Raw genomic sequence first — 22,009 nt, forward strand, 5'->3', positions numbered from 1 at the left:
CCATCAGCTATGCCTTTGGTCCTTGTTAGGCACAAAGTAACTAAGGCACTCCCAGGGTATCAGACACAAGGAAACCTCACTCTAGCTTCAAAGCCATGAGTGCAGTGTCTTTAAAAGATTACAGAAAGTGGTGAAACTCCATAAAAGTCTTACTCGCAGTTTTGTAAGATACTTATACACTTCTGCTCTCTACAAATGCTAGCCAGAGTATTGTTGCCTGCCAAAATTAGGCTTCAGGTAGCACTGATTGCTTTGCATATTTAGTTAGTAATTTGCATGTTGACTTGCCTATTCACTCAACCAGTGCTTAAACCCTTGGTGTGGTCTCTGGAATTAAGGCAGTGAAAAAGCAAGTCGGAAATCTTGGAACAAGATACTTTCTGACAGAATTGAGTGCACTAAAAAGTAAACAAATGGAGACCCTGTCTGTGGGGGCTTTCAGAGGAAAGACACTAGGGCTGAGACCCCAATTGTGACAGAGGCCACCCATGGAGATCTCAGTAGCCCATGCTACAAAGGCCTGAAGGTGGGGATGAGCACGGGAGTTTCAAAGAACAGAATAGGGATAAAGAAACTGGGTGTGTTGGTTTTAATTGAGCTACCAAAGAAATTTGCATAGCATAGATGTTACCAGGTTTTTGTAACAAAACAAAACAATAGCAGGGTGTGGTGGTACACAACTATAATCCCAGCACTTGGGAGGCTGAGGCAGGAGTATGTCTTCAACTTTAAGGCCACCCTGTGAGACCTTATCTCAAAAATAAAAGCAAGCCAAAACAATAAAAATAAAAGCAAGCCAAGGGTTTAGCTCAGTGGTTCTGCCACGTGCCCCCCAAGCGCAAGGTCCCAAGTTCAATCCCCAGTACCAAAAAGAAAAAAAAAAAAAAAGGAACTGTGTGGTGTTTGTGAGGAGTAGTCAAGTACCCATCCCTGCAGAGTTGTACCCATGGGGCCAAGTCAGATGTCATCTCAGCCCCTAAGACATGCTGGATTTCCCTTGGAGGAGCCAGAGAGAAACTAATGGAATCAGCTGCATCATGTTAGGCTGGCAGGTGGCTGGCAGGCGCCTGGCAGGCTGGGGATAACTTGCAGTTAAGGAAACAGTGCAGGCAAAGGCCCCCAAGCACTTGGTGACCATGAGCAGATCTTCAGGACAAAAGTGGAAAGAAGACACCACTGCCAGGCGCAAAGCAGAGGGCCTATTTTAGCTACTTTCTTACTACTGAGACAATACCAGATACCCACAACTTAAAAAGAAGAGGTTTATTTTGGCTTGCAGATTGTAGAGGTTTCAATCCATAGTTGGCTTGCTTCAAGGCAGGATGGCATGGCAAAGGAAGAACAGCTCATGGCAGGAACTAGAGGGAGCTCAAGGGAGGAGAGCAAGAGACAGGCCGGCCCTTCCAGGCCATGCCCCCAGTGACCCTCCTCCTTCCAACAGGCGCCACCTCCCAAATCACATTTAGCTACCAACTCACCAGTGGACTAATCCACTGATTGCTATCATGCCCCCTGATCCAATCTCCTCCCAAAGCCTTGCCTATGATCACATGGAGCTTTAGGGGGACAGATAGATATAAACCATAACAGGGCATCAAGGGGGTCCATCCTACAGATGGGTGTCCAGAATGCACAAGTGGTTAGGGGGCTATGTGTCCCTAGGGTGATATCAACCAACACAACAGCTCCCTTTGTCTACAGAGAGAAACATTTTAAAAATATTTTTTACAACTTCATCTGACTGAGAGAAGAGTAAGAAACTAAAGACCAGTCTCGTATATATTTTTAAATGCTAAATAAAATATTGATAAATAGAACTCAGGGGCTTATTAAGTACATAACAACACAACCAAATGGGAGCAGATGACTGCCAGTATAATTTACCATTTTAGTGGGTCAGAGGAGAAAAATCCATTTCATTAGTTCCATAAATGCTTTAAAGGTAATGAAATCAATATCTATCTTTTATTAAAAAATCATAATAAAACAGAAAGAGTTGGATATTTCATTAACAAAATAAAAACATATTTAAAGCCAAAAATCAGCAATATGAGGAATGGTGAGACACAGTGTTGGGTATGGTACCATCAAAGTCAGGCACCAGACAAGGGTCCCTGCTATGGCCTTTGTGTCTGTTGTTGTTTTGAAGCCCTAGTAGGTAGTTTTCCAAGAGAAAGGAGTGAAAGGCACTAGGCATGGAGGGACCTCTGTTGTCCTTATATGCAGATGGGATCTAGGGTACCACAAAAACCTACAGGGTAACTGAGAAGCTGTCACAGGACCAAACAGTCCTACATGTGGGCTTTCCTCTCTAGAAGGTTGAACCTTCCCCTACCCCACTGTTCTCTGCCCAGCAAACTCCTCCAGGACACAGAGCACATGTCTTGATCTCCAGGAGACTGTCCCTGCTTATATCTGCAGTGCCTTTTGTCCCTCTTGGTGAGGTCTCACTGTGCTGAGGCAGGGTGTCTTCTGTTCTCCCAGAGAGTCAGCAGGAGCAGGGTCCCCACCCATGCATGCAGTGTACATCTTTTGAGCTCCTGAAACAGGCAGGGACCCCCTCTCTTTCTTCCATCCCTTGTGCTAGCTGAAAGGCCCCTAGGGCCCTAGGGCATTGCAAACTCAGCCCCTCCCTGGGATGTTTGTCACTTCTGGTGCACATTGCTCCTCAGCAGGCATAACTGATCTGCCCTCCCACAGTCCTTGACTCATAGAGTAAAAGAGGAACAGTGGCACACAGGAGCAGGGCTTGGTACGTGCCTCTCTGGTGGGAGAAAGACTTCTTCCCATGAAGGGCATTCCAGTCTCATTGCCTTCTGTGCTCTTTTTGAACAGTCCAGCAAGCATGACTGGTGCACAGGCTATCAGACAAACCCATCCACTTGCAGCAGACCGGCCGTGTGCTGAGCAGCTAGGTAGAGTAGAGTCCATTGGACAGATATGCAGAGCTTCTTCCCTTACAGTGGAGTGGGAAAGATTCATCTTTAGGTATTATCCTTTGTTGTTTGTGTCAGAGAACTTTACAGTATGGCACTGAGATACTGGCTTTTGACCTGAGTCCAAATCCAAGAAAATACCCATCTGTGAAATGCACTTTATACCTTTTTCAGCTCCCTTGTGCACTTGCAGTCACTCCATCCACATAGTGTATGCTGTGGATTGAACCCAGGGCCTTCTCACTGAGCTACATCCCCAGCCCTTTTTTCTTTGTATTTTGAGATAGAGCTTCACGAAGTCATTAAGTTGTACAGTCAGGGCTTGAACTCATGATCCTCCTGCCTCACCCTCAAGGGTACTGGGATTGCTTTATGTAAAATGGTATGGCTTTCACATAGAATGTCCTCCTGTAAAGCCTGTCACCTTTAGATGACTTATAATACCTAATACAATGTAAATGCTGAGTAAATAATTGCCACATTGCATTGTTTAGCGAATAATGACAAGAAAAAAGTCTGTGTGTACAGTGCAGATGAAATTTTTTCCAAATATTTTTTATCCAGGGTTGGTTGAATCTACACATGCAGAACCTGCAGATAAAGAGGGCCGAGTGTCTTCTGTTTTAACAGCTCTCAGTGTCATTGTGATTGTTTGGGTATTGAAATATGCACCACCCTTGTCCTGGTGCTGGACGCCAGCTCTTAGAAGGCTTGTGTGAAAGTAGATACACCATTTCTAGCATGAGCATAATTTCCTTTCTATCAACCTTGACCATGTCCTTTGAAGTTCCTCATAAAAATTGTGTGTTAGCCCAGAGAATACCCTGAAATGATCTGAAGAGAATGGATTGAATGAACTATATACTCTAGGCCAAACTCAAATTATCCGCTGTTCGAAGTCAGAGCAGAACATAATGCAATGCAGGTTAATAGATCAGTGGAAGCTGTTTTGTCAGCTCGTAAAAAGGTGAGGGAACTAAATTTTTATAATAAATCGTTCTGCTGAGCAAACAATATGTGCGGTTATAACAGACTCTGGAAAATAAATGATTTCAGACTAATGCCAGGCTCCAGATACCAAGGTGGTAGATGAACCTTCACAATGAAAAGAATGAGAAACTTGTGGGAAAATTGTTAACACTCACACTACAAAAGCACATGCAGTTTAATTCATCACCTTTGTAAAATAACATGGATGGTTGTGACATTAACCTCTGGACACTTTCATAGGACTTCCTGAGGGAGGTTCGTCTGGTAGGATTGATTTTGCTGGAGAGACGCAGGCAGCATTTTGGTAAAAGAGTGAATCAAAAAGATGCAAAGCAGATGTTCCAAGGTGGCATGAGTCATCTTGGTCCAGCCTTGTAGATGCCTATGACTGCAATTCAGATTCCCAGCTAATTGTAACTAGTTTTATTCACTAAAAAATAATCTAGCCAGATATGGTGGTGCACATTTGTAATCCTAGCACTGTGGGAGGCTGAAGCAGGAGAATTGCGTGTTCTAGGACTACTTGGGGAATTGAGCAAGATTTGTCTCAAAATGAAAAATGTCTGGAGACATAGCTCAGCATGAGGCCCTGGATTCAATCCCCAGTACTGCAAAAAATATAAAATAATAATCTGAGCTTCTTGTCAGTGGCATCACTGGCTCCTTTCAGTGTCTCTGCCTATACTTTTGGACTACTCTGCCTATACTTTCTGTGGTAGGCCTGGCTGTCACCACCATAGCCGGGTTGAATAACTCCACTCTGCAATAGCAGAGCTCAGTGTTGTCATTATCCTTTGCAAGCTTAGGAAAGACAAGAGTTGCTCTCATGATGAAAGGTAAGTGCTGCCGTGGTTGTTATCACATTCAATATTTTGGTCTGCTTAGCAGTTGCTTAGGAACCAAAGTTAAACTGACCAATACGTAGAAAACTTGATGTTCATTTTTAGGGATTGCTTCAAACAGCCCAAAAGGCACCTTCCTATTTAAATGTGACTAAAATTTTTTATAAGTGACTGGAAATCTTTTGGAGGTGAGGCATTGTATACTGGATATGCAAAGCCTTTCATTTTTCTGAGAAGAAAGTTGGAGAGTCTGCCTGAGCAGGGAGGTTACCAAGGCCCCTGAACACCACCTCTCAGCCCAGGATCCCAGTCCTGCCCTCCCCTCAGCCTCAGGAGTCTCAGGTGCCTTCTCTCTTCCTAGAGCTGTTATGCCTGACTCCTGCTGTGCCAGGCAAGGAATGAGGTGAGAGTGGGCATAGTGAAAGGTGGGTGACCCCGGGGAAGCTGCCCCTACTGATACTGCATCTCCCTGGGAATGTAGCCTGACCTCAGGCTGCAAGGATCGCCTGATGGAGGCACAGCAGAGGGGCCCAGGACCCCTTTATTCAGCAAAACTTGGCAAACATCAACTGTATGGCTTTCTTCTTCCCTTCATATTGAAGCACACATGAGGCCTGGCTTCTCCAACCTCCCCTATATCAGTTGCCAAATGGAATAGCTGGTCTCCCCTCCCCATGTGGGCTCCTAAACACATGGACAAAACAGCTGGCCCCAGAGAACAGCCCTTCTGAAAGACACACCCCGAATACAGTAGTGTCTGTGATCTGAAGGGGACAAATGAGCTGTGAAAATAAGCCTGAGAAACAGACTCAAAGAAACAAGGGAAGATATTAGCCAGGTAAAACAAGTAGGAGTAATATGAAGATGAAGCAAGTGGAAAGAACCGGTGTGAATAGTTCAGTAAACTAAGGAACCAAAAAAAAAAGGATGACTTGGAGTATGGTTACAGCTAAAGACCAGTCATGTTAAATTACAGAAGAGACGGGGATGTAGCTCAGTGGCACAGTACCTTGCTGGCAAGCACAAGGTCCCAAGTTTGATTCTCGGTACCACCAAAAAAAAAAAAAAAGAGAGAGAGAACCTTCCAGAAGGGAGCAGGAGAGGATAAATCACAGAATATAAAAGAAAGTTTCAGCAATATATGGAGGACAAAAGTGGGTATGGCAACAATATCCAGGTAACAGAAGTTCCAAATGGAGCAGATGAAATATTTGCATGAAGAGAAGTTAATTAGACAGAATTTAAGCAAGATGGAAGAGCTCATTAACCATCAGTGTGCTCATCTGGGCGGAGTCATTCCTTGCCCACCTTTTGAGTTTTGCAACCAGCCCTGCAGATGCACCTGAGAGAGAAGTTAGACATCATCAGTATCTTTTTCCCTGCACATCTCTAAATCTGTGGCACTGCCACATCTATATGTGACCACCCAGTACCAGAAATCTTAGAAGGTATCAGGCACAGGATCAAGTGAATGAGAGGATGAACACTGTCAGAGCCCGGAAGTTCACCGTGTGTATCTGGACATTGTCAAATGCAAGATGAATTGTCTGATGAACATCCAAAACTGTGTTTAAAGCTTGGGATTTTCCCCAAGAAAAGATTATAAACTTTCTGTTTTGTGTCATAACCAGTGGAGTCCATACCATGTCCTTCATCCATAGCTTCAAGCCAGCAGCTTTCTGTATGGACTATGAGTCTCTTTCTCATTGTGTTTAAGATGCTCAGCCCCAACTGGGTGTGGTGGTGTACTCCTGTAATCCCTGCACTCTGGGAAGCTGAAGCAAGAGGATTCTAAATTCAAGCCCAGCCTGGACAACTTATCACTTAGAGAGACCCTATCTCAAAATTTTAAAAAAGGGCTGGGAATGTAGCTCAGTGCAAAGGCCCTGAGTTCAATTGCAGTACCAGAAGGAAGGAAAAAGACGACCTTCATCTTTTAATTTTTTTTAACACTTTGTAGTTATTAGACTGTGTTTGCACCACAGTTTCTAAGATGTGGTGTTGTTTGCTTGAGACTGCTTGAGATGATACCATGGAATGTTGGTAATTTAAGCCACCCCCGCCCCACACCCTTACACCCAGCACTTCACAGCAAGGGCCCTGCTGGGTTTTTATGTTAGAGACACTGCCTTCCCCATGAAATCCAACTAAAAATAGCCCCATTTAACTAGGCCATTGGAAGGGCTGGTTCAAACCTTCCTCAGACCAGTCTAGAAGCCAGCTACTATTGACAGATACAATGAGCATTGAACCTGATCCCTCTGCATTTGTCACCCGAGCTAGGCTGCTGGGGGTGGAGGGTGACAAGTCTGCCTAAATCTCATCAGGCAGCTAAGGCTAGAAAAGCCCAGGCCACAACTGACCACATAGGGTCCTGAAGGCATGATGTCTCACTCTTGGTGTTTGGTGTTGGTAAGGTGGACCCTACATTTATTTTACTGCAGGGCCTGTGAAGTAGGTCTCAGGGGACAGTACTCTCATAGTCAGCGCTGTCCAGGTGCCCTGAACTGTTCCAGGGAGCAGATCTGTCTGTCACTGGCAGGACAAGATATGTTGGGGACTCTGGGCTCCAACCCAATGCAAAATCATGCAGATAGAGGGCCAAGCAGACACAGCTGGTCCTCAGAGAGCTCACTGCGTGTGAGGCATCAAGTGGAAACTGAAATCTGCCATGGAGAGCAAGGGCACTGTGTTGGTCCCTCAGGCACACCCACAGGAGGGAAGGGCCAGGGAAGGTAGAGTAGGAGTAAACTACCTGGTGCAGGGCAGGGCCTGGGAAGTTTAGGTTCTGCATGTAGTGGAGTCATTGGGCACAGAGCCATGGGCATAAGCAGTGGACAGGGCCTGGGTACTTATGGAAGAAAGCCACAAGGAGCCAGCCCTGAGCCCCAGCCAGGACCTGTGGGAACACTGGAGCCTTCATGGGAATGCCGCCCATCTCAGCCTGCAGTATAGTAGGGGCAACCACCAGGACCTATGTCAGACAGGTGGGGTAGTGACTCCCCAGCAGTATGTTCTTGCCTGTACACACTGGGACTGGCAGGCCCCTTCTCAATAGGACTCTGCTCTCCTCCCATGATACATTTGCTCATGATGGAACCATATATTTGCCTTTTAACTTCTCAAGGAAGTACTTTCAAAAATGATAAGTAAATAAGAACCTGCAGGCTCCACTTTTATGAGCAAGCCAGGTAGTCAGTGACACCAGGCATTCATACTGCAGACAGCACAGCCCCAGCTGACATATCCATCCCCACCTGCCCTCCTCTCCAGCTGACTGCCTTCTCCCATTGCCCTCTGTCCTACCAAGATCTTCACTGCCAAGGCCCTTTTCCAGATGTAGCCCTTCCTTGGCTCCTTTTCTTAACCCAAACCTGGCAAATTTCTGTTCATCCTTCAAAACCCAAATTGCCCCCTTGGCTTCCTCTGAAGCCTTTCCTGACTTCTTCTAAGGGGAATCATCTCCCTCTCCTCTGTTTTACCAGAGCACTCTGTTCAAAGAGCTATTCAAGCCCGTGGCAAGATACTGTATTTTATCTTGCTTTGGCTCTGCTTCCCCAACAAGATTAGAAGCCCCTCCAGGACAGACCACCCTGCTCTCTAGACACAGCATGAATGAGACCAACAGACATACCAGCAGTAGTGACCCCTCATGCATCTGTATGGCTCTTATCCCACCCACCTTGGGGATCCAGCCTAATCCCTGTGAATATGGTCATTTTGCCTCATTCTGTGCCAGAAAGCCTGTCTGCCCATCCCTTCCACAAGCCTGCCTTGCTGCCAACTAACCTGCTCTCTCCCTCTCACCCTCCCAGGGCCGACGAGATTGAAATGATCATGACTGACCTTGAAAGAGCAAACCAGGTAGGACATTCCAAGGCCTTTAAGCACAAAACTACCACAGCATGCCCATTTTGCTGTCACAGAAAAGGCTCACTCTAAAGCAGGAGGGCACTTTTTCTTGGGATTTTTATTTAACAGCTAGCAACATCATTACTTTTAATGGTATCCTAAGAAGTTGGAAGAAAAAACACAAAAAGGACTGGCACTATTTCCTTGGTGAAGTCTTCGATGTGACTGCAGCATTGTAGACATCCCATTGTGGGCATCAGTCCGAGGGGTACTTTGCTCATCCTAACCCCTGTGGCATCCATCACTCTGTGGAGGTGCCTGGCAAGAGTTCTTGATCTCCATGTCCCAGTGGTCATGGCCACTGGCTCTTAGGGGGCTCCAGGATGAGGGCCCCTCTCATGTGACACTTAGTGGCCAGACATAATTTTCAGGAAATAGCCAGTGTCTGGCACAGAGCAGACACATGGCACAGTATTGGTAGTGCTAAACACTAAGGCAAGGATTTTGCTTTAGCACATGGCACTGCCATCTGGGAAAACAAGCAGTCTCCTTGTGTGTTTTATTTGACAAGAGAGGCAGCCAGTGTTGATAGGTTCCTCAGCCCAGAAGGCCACAAACTATGGCCTTTGCCCATGCAGCTTTACATGCAGTGTCCATGGGCATTGGGAAATTACAAGTGAACATAGCCTCTGCTGGAAGGAAAATCCTTCCTGATCTCTTCAGTCTCTGCCTGCCACCTTCCTGGGTGTCCATGTCTGTACTTGCCCTGATAACATCTTCCCAAAGTCAGAACCAGGAAAGTTAGCTCGTGCATAGGAATAACTATGAACTAGTGTCTGTCTTTTCCTTCGGGAGTCCTTTATGATCAGTGTTGGATGTTAGACCCACCACCAGGATCCCAGGTTGGCCTGCAAGAGTTCCTCAGTGAACACAGGTGACCTGAACTACTTGAAATCTCATGTGCAGCATTAATTACCTAAGTGCCAGTTAGTAACTGGCAGTGTTGGGGTATTGACCTTATGGCGTATCTATTCCAAATCCAGTTAACCCTCACAACAGTCCACTGAGGTCAGTGTATTTAGGATTCCCACATTACAGATGGGGAAACTGAGGTCAGGTACAGAGCCAGTACCAGAGCCCAAGTCTGGCTTTGGAGCCTGGGCTCTTGGCCATCACAGCCCAAAGCAAGGACATGTCCGGTGGCCTCTTTTTCATGCAGTCTTGTTTCCCAAGTACAGCAGTCATACCTCACTGCCAGGAAGCACCACTCCTGCCAAGGTTTGTGAGTGGTTGTTCCCTCGTGTCTGCTAAACTGACATGTAACAGCCACTTTGCCTTCACTCAGTCTGTTCTGCTCCACCTCTCAGAGACCTGAGTCACAAGTGGCTACTGGAAGGACTGAACCTTTGTCACCTGAATGCATTTGCATCCCCCAGGCCAGTGCTGGGCATGTCCCCGCCCTCCACTGGCTCATCTGGGCAAGCCCTGGTCTATTCAGCAGCTAGCCTGGGCCTTATAAGTGGAGGTGAACCATCAGAAACTGACTCTACCAGGTCGTAGGGACAGTCCTTAGGGGCCTAAGATGTTTGGCAGAGTTGATGTCCTCAGAGTAAGTCACTCTGGCAGATCAACATGATATCAGGCCGGACCGTAGAGAAAGGTGCCAATCCCAGAGTGACATTTGGTTCAGGTCCTAAGTCAGATTTCCTGACTTATGACCTTGACCAATCTCTTAATCTTATATTTCTTAATCATAAATATAAATAAAAGAAAACCCCAAAAGCTTGAGTACATTTTGCTAAGAGAGCTAATCCAGCCACAAAGACATGCATTGTGTGACTCCCCCTAGATGTTGTGTCCAGAGGAGTCAGGTTTGTGGAAGCACAGAGTTCAGTGGAGCCTGCCAGAGCCAGGGGAGGAGCAGGAGGTGTTAAATGGGTACGGGTATTCAGTTCTGCAGAATAGAACATTACACTGCAGTGTGGCTGGACTTGACACTACTAAATTGTACACATAACATTTGTTAAGATGTTTAGTTTTATGCTGTATCTTACCACAGTTCAAAACTTTAAACATTTTCTAGAAGGAAGAGTAGGTGGGTGTGGTAGCTAGTACTCCCTTTGTAGGATTGCTTTGAGGCCTAGAGGTAAAACCCCCTGGGAAACCAGTAACTCCATAAGTACATGTTAATCCTGCAGCTGCTGAGGAAGCACAGACTTGTAGTGAGGAGGCTCATAGAGGCCAGCCCTAGGGAAACACTGGCCATGGGGAGGTGGGTAGTATCCTTACCAACCACTGAGCCTCTGTTATTTATCTCATATGACTGCATCAGGAGATACGTGAAGGAGGTAGTGATTCTACTCTCCTGCAGCAGTTAGTCTATTCTGGGAAGTTCTGTTTTAGTCTGGAAGCCACATTGTAAGGAAAACAGTTCCCTGGAGTAAGTTCCAAGGCCAGAGCCAGGACAGAGAAGGGACCCAACACCAAAGGAAGTACAGTTGGGGATGTTGCTGATCTTTGGGAAGCAGAGAAAAGGCAGCACAAGAAGAATAATTTCAGCTAGGCATAGTGGCACATACCTGTAATCCCAGGACTTAGGAGGCTGAGACAGAAGGATCACTATGAGTTTGAGGCCAGTCTGAACCATATAGCAAAACCCTGTCTCAAAAAACCCAGTAGTTGTTTTGTTGTTGTTGTTGTTGTTGTTTCAGCAATTTAGGATTCCAAAAGATTGGGAAAGGGATGGTTTGGGGTGGGGATCTTGTGATTTCTGTAGTTATAACTCTCAAGGCCGACAAGAAAATGGCCAGGCTTTTTGTGAGACACACAAGAACCATGGCCAGGCATGGAGGCTGGCAGGAGAAAGCAGTCTCCCAGTGTGGAAAAGCTCCTCCTGGGCCTGGCCCTCTCTGACAGTGCCAGTCTGGAGGGAATGAGCTCCCTGTCATCAGAACTATGCTGGCAGATGTCGTTCAACCTTTGACAAGAGTATGAGCTGGGGACTCAAGCACAGAGTGGACAGGAGGGATTGGACTAGATAATGCAGCAGGTCCCTTCTCACTCTGAAGTCAAGGATTTTATGAGAATGTAGGTGAACCCACTTGTACAAGAAAACACCCAAGTTAGATAAAAGCCCCACGATGTTGAAGGGATTATCCCTGGGGAAAGACAAGTAGAAAGGAAGTGAAAAATGTAAAGGAAAGCCAAAGGTGGCAACACTGGGCTGGGCCTTGAATTTGAAGGAAAGCTCCTGGGAGGTGGGCAGGAGGTGGACCAGGTCCCAAGCCACCAGAAGAGCTGGCATGTGGATTGACAAGCAGGTCTGGCAGGCTGGGAGAGAGACCACAGCCTGAGAGCAGTGTGGAGATTGTGGGCAGGAGCAAGATTTCAGATTTCTAATCTAGGGGGTTACCCTGGCTAAACCTGTGTGGCATAAGTAGCTATGGTGACAGGACAGGGAAAGCCAATAGGCCCTAGGAGGAGGCCACTGGCCCTGCCCCCAGTGAAGCCACACACCATCTGGACCAGCTGCCTACCCATCAGGGAGATCCCCAGAAGGAGTAGTTTCCTTGTTCGTTGACATGACACAGGATTTTTGCAGTGTTTATAGTCAGGTTCTGCTGAGTCTGGTAGCCCTGTTGCATTGCTAGGTGCTTGTGTTTTTCATACGGAGCAGCAGAAGAGTAGGCAGCAGCTGTCAGTTAAGTAGGAGTGTCCTTGACACCTGTTTGTTCAGCCCTGAGATACTTGGCATTAATATTCACCATCATGGTGATCATAAAAGCTCAAAACTTTTGAGACTTCATGACGGAAAGAAGCTGTGCCCAGGGGCTTCCCTGTCCCTGCAGCCCCTCCTCCAGCTGTGAGTTGAGTTGCCCAAAGCCAGGACACGGAGGCCGGGAGGAAGTCATTTCAGACTGCTGTCCTGTTAACCTCCATGATTTTTATGGCGTTAGACTGCTGTAATGGAAGATCCTTTAGGCTGAGGTTGGGGTTGGAAATCACAATTTAACCTCATGAAGGAGAAGGAACCAAACATAGAAAGAAACACAAAGACTTGCTAGACTTGTGTGGGGTTATTTATCCATGTTTTTTGTGTGTTGACAGGAGTTGGGATCATGAATCTGGAATCCCATTTGAGGCATTTCCAACCAAATTGTCTCGGCAAATCCCTGATCCCCCGGTGCCAGCATTTCCTCATTTGCAGTACCAAGGGCATAACTGGTTTCAAGCCTTGTTCAACCACCAGGTCTTTTGGTGTACCTGCTCTGAGTAGGCTCTAGATGGTGGTGAGAATGTGCTGGCTTCAGGCTGAGTCCAGGGCCATTCCCATGAGACCAGCCCATGCCTGACATGTTGCTCCTTAGGCTTCCTGGGACCCTGGGCTTCTCCCCATCATAAATTGGACCTCAGCCCAGGTCAGTCTTTAGGCCACACATGAAGGACTTTTGTGGTAGACAGAGGTAGGAAAATCCCTCATCCTCCTCTTTGAACGTACGCCTCGGTCTATGACCAGCAGGGTTTGTGGGGACTATTGCTCTAGTCCCAACCTGCAGTATCCAGCAGGTCCATGGCAGCTCTGAAAGGGGTTTGGATGCCACCTTTGCCTGTGGCAGAACCCCAACCTGCTTCCTGCAGTCACTAAGAGGGCTTCTTCTGACAGTCTGTATAGTCCAGTCATATGGAGTAGGGGTGGGGAGCTTTGCTCATCACCAGCTCATAGGTCTGGCTTGTCACTGGAGGAGGCAGCTCGGTATCTGTCTCCTGGAGCCTGATTTTTAACTGCCATACATAGAGAGAGGACAAGAGGACAAATCTAGGGCCAAGAAGGGTAGAAGAAGGCTCTGAACCCCACCACTACCACCATATAAAATCAGGGCAATATAAAATGAGACTCACCTGGGCAAGATACTGTCTCAAAAATAAAAAAGGCTGGAGATGAGGCTCAGTGGTAGAACACCCCTGGCTATTGTCATCCTGTGTCACAATTTCACATGTGCTCCTAGAATGGGATTGGGGAAGCATCCTCTCTGCCTTTCCTGAGGCCTCCAGGAACCCTCGGAGTCAGGGAGACAGGGGGTCCTTGTGGACCTCCCTCTAGGGTGAGGTGACTCCAATTCACACTGTGACCTGTGTGATACACCAGGAGTGGAAGCTCCCCTGTGACTTTGCAGTTGGTAGCATTGGGTGGTGGGAATAGTCACTGCCATTTGCTGCCCTGACTTTTAAGAAGAATTCTTTAGTCAAAGTGCCACTACCTACTTCTGCCCTCCAGGTAACAGTGGCTATTAGGGGAGGTTAACCTGAAGACCAGCTTGCAGTCTCTAGTAATAACTTCCCCTTAAAAAGTTGTTCCTTTCAAGATAAGGAAATTAAGGGTCCCAGAAGCAGCACATGCCTTGAGAGTTTACAGGACATTGCTACCATGCTGCAGGCACAGCTGATGCTCAGCTCCTGCATCGTTGCTGGCTCTCAGCAGTCACAGTTGCTACCAGAATGCAAGCACTGCTCTCCCCACCCCCACCCCCGTCCCCTTTTCTGCTGTCCCCTGAGTAAAGCATTTGCTCTCATTTCTTAGGAGAAGACAGAAAGCAGGAGTCTCAGGAGAGCCGACCAGGCTCTCCAAGGTGCTGATCTCCTGTGGGAAGGCCACAAAGTTGTGAAGGCTGCCCCAGCCTGCCACTCAAGAGTGTGGCCTGTGTTGCCTTGGCTCTGCCTTTGCAGAGAGCCGTCTGCAAGTACAGAGAGCCAGTGTCTCCCAACAGCTGCAGCTCTGCCTGGGTCAGATCTAGAATCATAACTGCAGCTGGTGAAGTTGTTGTCTTCAGAAAGAAGTGAGAACCTCAAAACAGGTGGGGCCAACCTGGCTTCCCCTTCTTTCTGCCCCAGCTGCCAACAACAAACTAAATTTAGTTATCAGCTACAGAAATGCATCTATCCCAGCTGCACATCAGTGTCTGTTTCCCTGTCTCCTGCTCCCCCTTTTTTGAACTTCTCTTATTTTTAATTTTTCTGGTTTATGCCTGTTTAACTGCACAAACTGACTCAGTCATTTGTTGATGGGTTGTTGGTTTGTTGATTGTTTTTTTTTAATATACTCAGGCTATAAAACCTAAATAAATATCAAAAAGTTGCGCTAAAGTGAACAAGTCAAGCCAGATGTAATAAGATGCAGTGACTACCAAGAGATAGGCTAAGAACAACTATGTACATGAACTTGGGGACTGACTGCAAGTACACTGTGGAGACATTGAGATCTCTATTCTTGGGTCCCTCTGCCTTTGATAAGATAACACTCTGCCCTCTGGAGATCCCCACAGGCTCCTAGAGATAACGCATGAACTTGCCACCTGAGCTCTGGTTGTTCTGGAATACTTCAGAGCCGGTGTGACATGTCAGGTGATGATGCCACCTGTTGGCTGCTACCATGACAGCTTCTCCAACAGACACAGAAATATTTTTCCTAGTCAGAGAGACTAGGAAATATGTCACAATACACCTCATTCCTGGCAGAGTCGTGGGGATTGTTGTACCCAGGGGTTTCGGTGACTAGCAAGGGAAGAATATACTTTTCAGTCATGTGTCATGACTATCAGAAAAACTTGGAAATAAACTAAAGGAAGTCTTTTTAATCAAAGAAAATTTTTTCCTGCAACCTTAATAGTTGAGCATTAGCACAAGCTAGAAGTTACCTTTGCTATCCTCACCCTGACAGCTGGTTCTAGATTCCATTTGGAGCAGAGACCCTGGGACAAGCTCCTTTGAAATACACAGGCTGGCCGGACACCTCGTAAATTAGGCTTAGTGATGTTCCAGAGCTCCTGAGAAGCAGGGCAGGTGGCCATCAGCCCCACCCTGGGCAGGCCCACGTGCTCTCAAGGATATCCTAATTTGTATATATGCAGAGCAGACAGATTTAGTGCTGCTGCCACCAAATCACTTAAAGCTGCCAAAACCCCTTCCTCATACAATTGGTCAGTGAGTACCAGAGCAAACTAACTTCCTGTTTCTCTCTGTGAGTTCTTTTTTAGCAATTAGTAGACACCACCAGCTGTCACACCATAAGATAAAGAAAACCCACAAGACAGCCCTGCCCTCCCAGGCTCATCTCATTAATCTTTTCTGTTAGCAGATTGTAATTTTAAAAATATGCAAAGAAATAGCATGTCACTGTCTATCCCCACGCCCAGGGTCATTTACTGCCATTTCCCACCTGCCTTAGAGTTCAGTTCCTGTCATAATTGTAAAACCAGGACAAGGCCATTGACAAACATCCTTCAGCATGAGGATGTATACTGCGTATGTATACTGTAAACCTCTGGCTATGCATCCTTACCAGGCCTCTAAGAAAGACAAGGTTCCCATTTTACAGATAAGTAGGTGAAGGCACAGAAAGCCTAGATGCCTGGCCCTGGTTCCTCTGTTCCCAGATGCCCTTTCAGGTTATGGGCACTGGAGTGACTATCTTAATCCAATGGGTTTGAAATGGCTATGGCTTCCTCATCCAGGAATTACAGGCAGATGGTGAGAGGTTCCAGTCATTTCTGCTCATTCCCCAGAGCTGGCCTGGGTCACGCACCTTGGCCACAGATTGGCCTAGCTGGCTCAATATGACAGTGTCAACATTCAAAAACATTGCCTGGGGAAGGGTTAAACATGCTGAAATAAGCCTGGCTGTTACAAAAGAAAGTGGCATTTATACCCCATCCGTTTATGGAAATGTTGCTGGAGGAAAACAACCACAACATTGTGCCCGTTTTTAGGGAGAGAACGGCCAAAATGTCTTTAATTCACTGTTTACCCGTGAGAATTACTCCCAGGAGTAATCCTGCAATAAAATCTTCTCGGTCTATGAGAATAGAAAGAAATTGAATCAGAAGACTCTATTTCCACTGGTATTTATTCAGTCTGGGAAATTCAGTGGGCCGGAGCATTAGTATCAGCAGGGGATTCCTTGCTCCTAGCGTTAAATTACTGTCATAATCGCTCAATTATTTCTTCCTTGTACTGTTTAAAATAAAAATCCATCACATTCTATGTTTTTTTTCAAGCATTTATTAGGTTGAGTGTTTAGGAAAATCAATTATAGTCAGTCAGGCATGAATTGATGAATGTTCTTGTAATAATTGTCAGTTGTTAAACCAAATATACTTTCTTTTTCATTTCCTTCAGAGGGCAGAGGTGGCACAGAGAGAGGCAGAGACCTTAAGGGAGCAGCTCTCATCGGCCAACCACTCCCTCCAGCTGGCCTCACAGATCCAGAAGGCTCCGGATGTGGTGGGTAGCCCAGGCCTACAGGTCATCTGTACCCTCACGTTACTGCCATTTTCTCCTTTAGGGTTTTAATGCTGCTTTTAACCATTTTGATCAGTGCTGCTTGCTTGGTGGGGAAAGCATTTAACAATTTAGGGCTGCAATATGGTAGAGTGGAAGGAAAAGTTTTGCCCTGTGATTGGTGTGAAAAAATCTCTTGTCCTGAGGTAGAGCTGGGGAGACGTGCTCACATGCAGAGGACACCTTCCCTGCTGGGTCTGAAGATGACTGCTAGTTAGGAGGAGGAAGAGGTCTGAAACAGGAGCCTCCCCAGAATTCCACAGGAAAGTAGAGCATTTGCTGTACTCTTGGATGTGTCCTTTCAGAAAGGAGCAGCAGTCAGTCTGCAGTGAGCTGGGAACACAGAGGTCATGCCTTGACAGCCAGGACTACTACAGTCTGCCCCAGGCATGAGAATCCCTGAAGAACAAGGACTTTTGCCCCCTGACTTTTCTGAAGTTAACAAAAACACTTATAGCTAGAGCTTCCCCAAGATGGCTTTAAACAACTAGTTCATAGACCACCTTGATGCTGTACAGTGACATGGAGCAGCGTGGTAGCCGAGGCCCTGGGCAGAAATCAGGAGTTCAAATCCAGCTTCTACATGTCTCAGCTTGAGCAAGTAGCTCATCTTCCTGGGTCATAGCTCCTCCATTTGTAGAAAGGAGTTGCACAGGGTTTCAGAAGTTATGAGTACATTGTATAGCACAGGCCTAGTGCTTAATGAATAGCAGCTTACCCCTGGCACTTCAATTCCCCTCTATGTAAAATAAAGGTTAAATGAGCCTAACTAGGGTCCCTTTAGTTCTAACAGGCTCTCATGAGTCCCTGGAAGTTATTAGTGTCCTTTAATTTAACAAAACTCACAGGCCCTCTGCTGCAGGCCTGGCTTATAGGGACAGTGTGAGTGACAAGGAAAAAGACAAGGCCTTTTGCAGAACAGTACAGTCTCATCAGGAAAACTCACTGCAGTGATAAGTTCATCTGTTACTTTAACAGCCATTAGTCTACCTTGTCCCTGAAACAGGTATTATTATTTCTTTTGTAGATGAGTAAACCGAACCCTGTGAATGTGAGCACCTGGCCCAGAGCATAGGCAGGCTGTGGCAGAGCCAGAACTAGTCTCGGGCCTCAGATTCCTCAGCCTGGGCTTTTAAGTGACTGCCAGGAATGAACAGGGAGCCAAGGGTCTTGTGATGGGACCCCATTCAGGAATAGATTTTAACCAGCCATGGTCCATGCCTGTAATCTCAGCATGCAGGAGGCTAGGGCAAGAGAATTGGGCTACATAGCAAGACCCTATCTCAAAAACAGAAAAGAATAGATTTTAGTTTTCTTTCTTTCTTTAACATTAAATATAGGGTTTAAATGTTTTTCATAGCGAGAACAGGTTTCCATTTAAAGGGCCAACACACCCTTTGTACTCAGTGCTTTCAATACTTATAACTGAAATGACCCCTCAGCTCTGTTCTCATCCCCTCATCTAATCTTAGATGCTCTGGATACAGGCCAGGGCTGGAGCCAACAGCATCTCCTCCTCTCTGGGCACCATAGGTCCTGGGGAGGAAGCTGTCCATTCTTATGCATTTAACAGGGCTCCTCAGCTAAATGTTTAGATTGAAAAGAATTCTGGCCCCATCCTGGCCTTGGACAACCCAAACATTTCAGCAGGAAATGAGTGTTTTTGGAGGTAGAGTCGGTTTTGGGTCCTGGGGGGTTACACACTTCATCAGAGGCTAAGTGCCGTGTTTGTCTGGCACCACTGCCGTCTTCCCACAGCTGCCTGCCGGCCTCACTGGCTGTGCCTCCCCACATAGCTGCAAGTGCCAGCTCCCACCAGCAGAAAAACCAGGCCAGTGGAAAAGTGGGCTGTTGGACTTGGCTGACAGAACTCAGCCAAGGAACAGTAAAGTCCATAGATCTAGTAAAGGCCCCATTCCATCTACTGGGTGTCTCGATGGAATCTCAGTTCTAGAAAGCAGGCAGTCACTGCGCAAGCTCCTGCTCAGGGTATAGCTGTGCAGAGCTTTCCATAGTGAGTCTGTTTCTGCCTCTTGACAGCATAGTCATTACAGGGAAGTTTTGTTATTACCGTGATTTCACAGGTAAGAAAACCAAGGCTCAGAAGAGTTGAGTAATTTGCCACAGGTCACACAGCTAGAAACCCATCAAGTCACATTGTGAGCCTCAGCTTGTCTGTTCTACAGGCCTCTTGCTCCCCGTTAGCACACCACTGCTCCTCCACAGCTGCCAGTGAGCCAGGGTCTCCAAAGGCCCTCAAGGGAATGTGCAGAGCAGACCAGCTCAGGGCTGTGGTCCACCCGCCCTGCCTCCTTCAGAGCTGAGAGCAACTGTAATACCAGGAAACAAACCATGCATCCTTCTCATGGTGGGGCAGGAACAGAGGTGTTACAAGGGAGAGAAGTAAGGCCAGGTTCCCACTCCCACATCTCACCCTCAGTACAAGAAATAAAACTGGAGGAGTACCAGGCTGCAGCTAGTCCCATCCTCAGCAAGTCCTGGTTCACTGTCACCAGCATATTGTGATTGAAATGCTTTGGCCTAAGTGCAGCTCCCACCTTTCTTTCATGGTTAACCTAGAAGTGGCTGCAGGATACAAGATCATGCACTCACATGATGGGGTGGTCTCAGGAGGGTGGTCTCAGGAGACCAGCAGGTCTCAGGACAAGAAGGCACATGGGCTCAAAGGGACAAAACATGACAGAACACCACATGAGAGACTTTCCTCTTAGGGGCTTGCTCCACCTCCACCACCTGAAACCCCTATAATTTTTACAATATTGTTTAATTCTGCTAAGCATCTTGCATGCCCTCTACCAACTCCTGAGCCACCAGGACCCACAGGGCATGTAGGAGTCAGAATCTGGGGATTTCCATGTGAGACAGACTTGAAGGCCATCTTCCCCAGCAGTGGTACCACAGGGCCCTCTTGTTGCGTCACACACACGCGCATGCACCCCGATCATCATCCTGACTCTCAGCTTCATCAGAATCACCATGGGACTGGATCTGTTGATCAGTCCCTTCCCCCACTCCAAGTTCCTGCCTCCGGGTAAGGCCTAGAACCTCTAGAAGACGGTAAGGCTGTCTTCTAGAGCCCCACAGGATTCTGGTGCTAACAGGTGGAACCTGGGACGGATGAGAGGCAGTACTTCATGGTCGTGAGCCTGATGGCCCCTTAACTGCCTGACACCCATCCCCTAAAGTTTTTGAGACTGCTTCTTTCTCTCCTTGTCCACACTGCCATATAGGTGATGCCAGTATCTCTCTCAGCCTGCCTGCTCTGCACTGAGAAGCCTCCACTTTCTCACCCTAGTTCAAGCCTGTTCCTCTGCCACAGTGCCCTGGCCATTCCCAGGGCCCTTCTCTGTTTCTTTTTTTAGTTTTTCTTTGTGTCCTTACGACAAGACCACCAGGAGTGTGAAATGGAGGTGAGCCATGGTTGGAGTAGGATGATTTTTTATTTTGGTGCTTACTAGGTTGATTTGGGGTCTGTTATCTCATGTCGGCAATGCTTTTTACTCCATTATGAATGAAGACTTTATGGGTCAAGTTCCTGAGTGAGGTGATGCGCCCAGGGTCCTTTGGCCAAGCCAGACTGGGCCTTGAGAACAGAGTGAATGGCCCTGAGTCCAGGTCCAGCACTGAGAGCTGCTGTTTTTAGCCTTGTTATTTGAGCCTCGTGTCCCTGATACCTAAACTTGAACTTGACCATTGCAAGGCCCATCATTGTAATGGTTTTACAAACTGCTTAAGTGCATGAAGCACTGTCAGTGGCTGGCATTCTCAGGGTGGAAGATGGATGAACCTTGTTCTGTTAGATGTCTGGATGCAGTCTGCGTCCACCATCAGACTAGTCTCCCCCAGTGTCACTTCCATTATGTCCCCTCCTGCTTCAAAGCCTCCTAGAGGCCAGTGTCATCTACAGTGGTGCTTTCTAAACTCCAGGGTGAAGGATTTTGTTTTGTTTTGTTTTTTAAATATCCATTCTGTTGCAGACTGATAGTTTTATAAAAGGCAGTAAAAATGTCACCAAAATTTTGAATGGCTCTGGAGTTTCTCACAGCAACTCTCCATTCCTGTTCTTGCTTCAGTGTGTACTGGCATGTTGGTGGCTTGGCAGCAGCCCTGGGGCACATGCCGGACAGGATGGTCTGGACAAGCTGTGCCTTGTAAATAAGTCAGTGGGAGATGCACGGGGCTCTGGAGCCACACACCCATCCACCAGAGGCCAGGAAAATGTGCAACCTATTTTACAATATCACACAGATCCAAGTAATAGAAAGTGGCCACTCCTTGGCACACAGAACTTTCCTGTCTTGAATGGTAAAGGTGTAGATTTCCAAGGAGGGAGATGTGAAAGATAATTTTCCTGGGTGCCTGGCAGTGTGGCCAGCAAGGCAATAGCTGCCACCTGTTTCCACCCATATACAGGCAAAACTGAGGCAGGAAGCCACACACTTCAAAGAGGGGCATAGGCAAGGCTGGAGGGAGCCTTCGTGCCAGTCCTTGTCAGTCACAGTCAGAAGCACATCTGCCCAACAGAAACCCTTCCAGGATCACCCCAGAACTGTGATTGCTTCTGAAGCGTGACAAAAGTACTGCTTGAGTCTTGCGAAGCAGAATTAGAGATTTGATTTTTTTAATATCTCTTTTCTCTATGATGCATATTTTCTGCACTAAGTATTTTTGGCAGGAAGAAAAATGATTTTTTTAATTTAAAAACTCAATTACCATGAGAGTTTCTACACAAAAGAATCCAAATATGCATCGTCCATATCTTTTAACTGTGGGTGGAATACTAAACTCTAAGGGATCAGTCAAACCAAGACCTCAGCTTCTAAATAATTTAGTAATGAATCCAATGGATATTGACTCCTCCCTTGGGATAGAAAATCTGGGTGTTTGATTCCAGGTGTCTTCCTCTGAGCCATTTCACTTGCTGTTCCTTTGCTGGAGCGCTCTTCCCACTGACCAGCACTTCCTTCGGAACTCTGCTCACATGTCCCCTGTCTCAGTGAGACTTCTAGCCATCTCAGTAAAGGCTCAGGCCTC

The 22,009-nt window shown here is 46.9% G+C and overlaps 1 protein-coding gene across 2 annotated transcripts in view; it reads left to right on the plus strand.

The window, feature by feature from the left end:
* Cux1 (cut like homeobox 1) overlaps nt 1–22,009 on the plus strand; it is a 353,130-nt gene that overhangs the window by 248,320 nt on the left and 82,801 nt on the right. For both annotated transcript variants that reach the window (XM_010618936.3, XM_010618935.3), the window contains exons 9-10: nt 8,584–8,632; nt 16,793–16,897. In XM_010618936.3, coding sequence (XP_010617238.1) covers nt 8,584–8,632; nt 16,793–16,897 — 154 coding nt within the window. The remainder of the gene's footprint in view (nt 1–8,583; nt 8,633–16,792; nt 16,898–22,009) is intronic.

This window comes from Fukomys damarensis, unplaced genomic scaffold, assembly GCF_012274545.1.
Source record: "Fukomys damarensis isolate Sample0158 unplaced genomic scaffold, DMR_v1.0_HiC HiC_scaffold_17, whole genome shotgun sequence".
In the NCBI taxonomy this organism is placed as follows: domain Eukaryota; kingdom Metazoa; phylum Chordata; class Mammalia; order Rodentia; family Bathyergidae; genus Fukomys; species Fukomys damarensis.